This window comes from Neopelma chrysocephalum, unplaced genomic scaffold (assembly GCF_003984885.1).
Source record: "Neopelma chrysocephalum unplaced genomic scaffold, ASM398488v2 Primary Assembly neopelma1_180, whole genome shotgun sequence".
In the NCBI taxonomy this organism is placed as follows: domain Eukaryota; kingdom Metazoa; phylum Chordata; class Aves; order Passeriformes; family Pipridae; genus Neopelma; species Neopelma chrysocephalum.
This window is the reverse complement of record NW_020897842.1, coordinates 708,641-712,095: the sequence shown is the minus strand read 5'-3', so window position 1 is coordinate 712,095 and position 3,455 is coordinate 708,641. Positions and strand designations below refer to the sequence as shown.

The window sequence follows — 3,455 nt, the reverse complement described above, 5'->3', positions numbered from 1 at the left end:
CCTGGGGGACACACACAGGGATATCCTGGGGGACACACAGGGACATCCTGGGGGACACACACAGGGATATCCTGCGGGACACACAGGGACATCCTGGGGGACACACACAGGGACATGCTGGGACACACACACAGGGATATCCTGAGGGACCCACAGGGATATCCTGGGGGACACACAGGGATATCCTGGGGGACACACACAGGGACATCCTGGGAGACACACAGGGATATCCTGGGGGACACACACAGGGATATCCTGGGGACACACAGGGACATCCTGGGGACACACAGGGATATCCTGGGGGGACACAGGGATATCCTGGGGGACACACACAGGGACACCCTGGGGGGACACAGGGCCACCCTTAGGGGGATAACTCCTTCCAGGCCACTGTCACAGAGCACCGAGAGCCAAAGTGCTGCTGCTGTATTGGGACAGCTCTGAGTCCCTGAGTGACCCCGAGAGGGAACTGCTGCACCCCACTGGCACAGCTGGGTTCCCATGGATCACTCTGCAACACTGCTCACATTTCTCTGGGCTGCCTTTCCTTTGGCACATTCCTGGAAGTCAGTGGGACCTTTTGATTTCCCACTTCAGCAGCCCCAATTCCCTGGCTATTCCTGACTTTTTGTATTCCAGGGGCTGGGTCTGAGGTCCCAACATCTCCACAGGGCCGTGACTGCCCCTTCTGATTCACCTCCTGGGGCGTTCACGGGGCCTGGAAGAGCTGAGTGGGGTGTGTGGGATGGCAGGATGAGTGGCTTGTTCCAAAATTAGGCGATTGCTGGTGTCACATGCACAGAGGGGCTCTGGGGTTCCTGGCAGGGGTGACAGGTTGACACTGTGCCTCTTGGTAAGCCCTGGCTCTTACACAAGCTGCAGCACTCACTGGGGGCTGACAGGACCCGTTTCCTGCCCAGTGCTCTTGCTGTGACAGTGTCACAGTCAGGGGCACTCTGGGGACAGTCACTGCCAGACCCCCCTGCCTGTTCCGTGCTGGGAACAGCAGAGCCAGCCCAGGGGGAGGGAGGAAACCTGTGCCCAGAGCTGGCACCACAGAGCCTGACCCACTGCCCTGCTCTGGGACAGAAACCAGGGGGGGTTTATGTGGTTTCTTGTAGGTCAGTGACCCTCCCCTGGTGACAGCCCTCCTGACCCTGAAGGGGGACATCACAGAGTGTTACCGAGTGCTCTTCATGGCCCGAGTCGTGTCTGCCTGTGCTCCCACCCCCTGAGGGCTCCCGGCCCATGGAGAGGAAGATGGAGGCTGACACTGCTGGGAATTCACTGGATCTCTGGGGAAATGTGGGGACGTTGGGGATTGCTGCAAGTACACGAGGGGAGCAGGGAGGGAGGAGGGAAGGGACATGTAATATTTCTGCTCTGTTTTCCCCAAAGTTCTCCATAAACTCTGGTGCCACCAGGGTCATTTTCCAGCTGACTCTGGGAAAATAATCTGGTGGTAGAAGAAGGAATTAATGAGGGGCCCAAGTAGCTACACCTGCTGTTAACCCCAGTGTCTCCCAAAGGTGGGCATTCCACCAGGAGGAGTGTTTGGTTTACATCCACATGGGTGAGTTTCAAACAAGGTCTCTTTTTCCAATTTCAGATGCTTTTTATAGGATTTGGAAAATCCTTGACTTTTTAAAGACCAGAATAAAGTTTCATATCCAAGGCTCCTCCAGCCCATCTGGGCAGTCACTTGTACAGTGCCCTGTGCAACCTGCCAGCTGAGACGTGGTCGGGGGGAGCAGTGCCTGTGCTGCTCCCTGGGTGTGATCAGACATCCTTGCCCCACATCCTGGCTGTCCAGGAACTCTGGGGTTCTGTGTTTGCTTCCTCTGAATTCTGACTAAGAGGAGATCCCTGCCTCTCTCCAGGGAGGGCCCTGCAGGTGTAACTTGTGTCAGGAACAGCAGCTGGTTCAGGGAAAAGTGCAGAGGCAGCCCAGGGTGGGGAGTGGAGAGAGCAGGAGTCAGAACTGGAAACATGGATAATCTTTGACATCTTGTGTCACGCTCTGTCCTGAGTCACTGTAAAGCTGTGACAAAGTTCCCTCCCCCCATCTGAGGGTGTGTTGCCCTTTGCCCCCTGTGGCTGTTAAGTCACCGCTCTGGGTGAGGCAATCCCAGAATGGAAACCCTGTTTGTAAATATTCCTGTGGTAACGAGCTCCGGGGGCTGCAGGAGCAGCAGCAAAGCCGCTGTCACGAGAAATACTCCAGCTGGTCTTCCCCCTGTGACAGAGGAAGCTTGTGTGAGTGATGAGGGGGTTCCTTGTTTGTCCAGCCAGTTGTTTGATCCATTGAGACCTGTTCCCATTTAATAACGGATCGAGTGGCTGTGGAGTCACTTAACTCTTCAGTCTAAAGACTGCAGATGCTGCAGCATCAGAGAGGGGAGGGGCAGGGGCTGGGGGTGGCAGTGCCAGCCAGAGACAGCTCTGCCCTCGTCAGAGCCCTGGCACAGCTGGGCTGGAGGTGGGGACAATGGATTTTGTGTGCTGGTTCTCCTACAGCCTGAGAAGGGCCAGTAAATCCCACTCCATCATGGAAAACTGCTGCACGTGGAGCTGCCCGGGGGACAGGGACCAGGGAGAGGGGAGTTCCCAGAGAGCAAGGGAGGGCACAGCGGGGGGGAGTCAAAGGCACATAATTTGGGGGCATCCATTGTGTGAGGATCCTTTGGAAGCAGACAATTGGCTGGGATGGCTGGTGACTGGAAACAATTCCCCTCATGATTCTGACAGACGAGCTGGACCAGAACTGGTGGGTTTGTAGGTGATTCCATGAGCACAGAGCTGGGAGCACTGGTGTGTTCTCCGGGCAGGGATCGGTGCCAGCTCCCAGCAGGAGCTCAGCACAGCAGCCATGGCCTTCCTGCAAGTTCAGCTCTTGAACAGGCACAGGATCCTGTTCCATTCTGTGCTTCCAAAGCAGGTTATCACAGTCACAGCACTTCAGGCATTAAAACTGCCAGGAGATTCTAAATGTGCCACTGGGTCCATCTTACAGGACCTCAGGAGGGATGGAGCCCTTATTGTGAGGACAACGTGGAAAGTGTGACCTCAGAAATATGTCCACATTTCCTAGAAGCTTTAAGTTTTCTGCACTTGTGATCGTTCTGCTTTCAGACTGAGTTTTTGCAACTGTGATCACTCCTGGGTCACCAGACATAAGACTTGTGCTTTCCCATTTGGATCTAAAAATCATAAACTGCATCCCATGCTGATGCAGCTCTGGTTTAATAAGCAATTCACATCCGTGGATGCTCTTTATAATCCTTAAAAGGCAAACCCAGCTCATTTCTGACGCAGAAAGTAAAAGAATAAGCACCAGTGTCACACACATATGAATAATTCATGTTCTGCTTCTCCAAAAGTGACTTCAGCGATTGCCTCACACGGATGAGCACAGGTTTTCCTGGGTGAGCAACAGCCCCGTGACCCTGAGCAGT

General features: G+C 54.7%; 1 protein-coding gene across 1 annotated transcript in view; it reads left to right on the top strand.

The window, feature by feature from the left end:
- The first annotated feature begins 2,735 nt into the window (after window positions 1-2,735).
- TMEM52 (transmembrane protein 52) overlaps window positions 2,736-3,455 on the top strand; it is a 3,498-nt gene continuing 2,778 nt past the window's right edge. Inside the window, exon 1 of the mRNA XM_027702108.1 lies at window positions 2,736-2,767. Within this exon, the coding sequence (XP_027557909.1) occupies window positions 2,736-2,767 (32 nt within the window). The remainder of the gene's footprint in view (window positions 2,768-3,455) is intronic.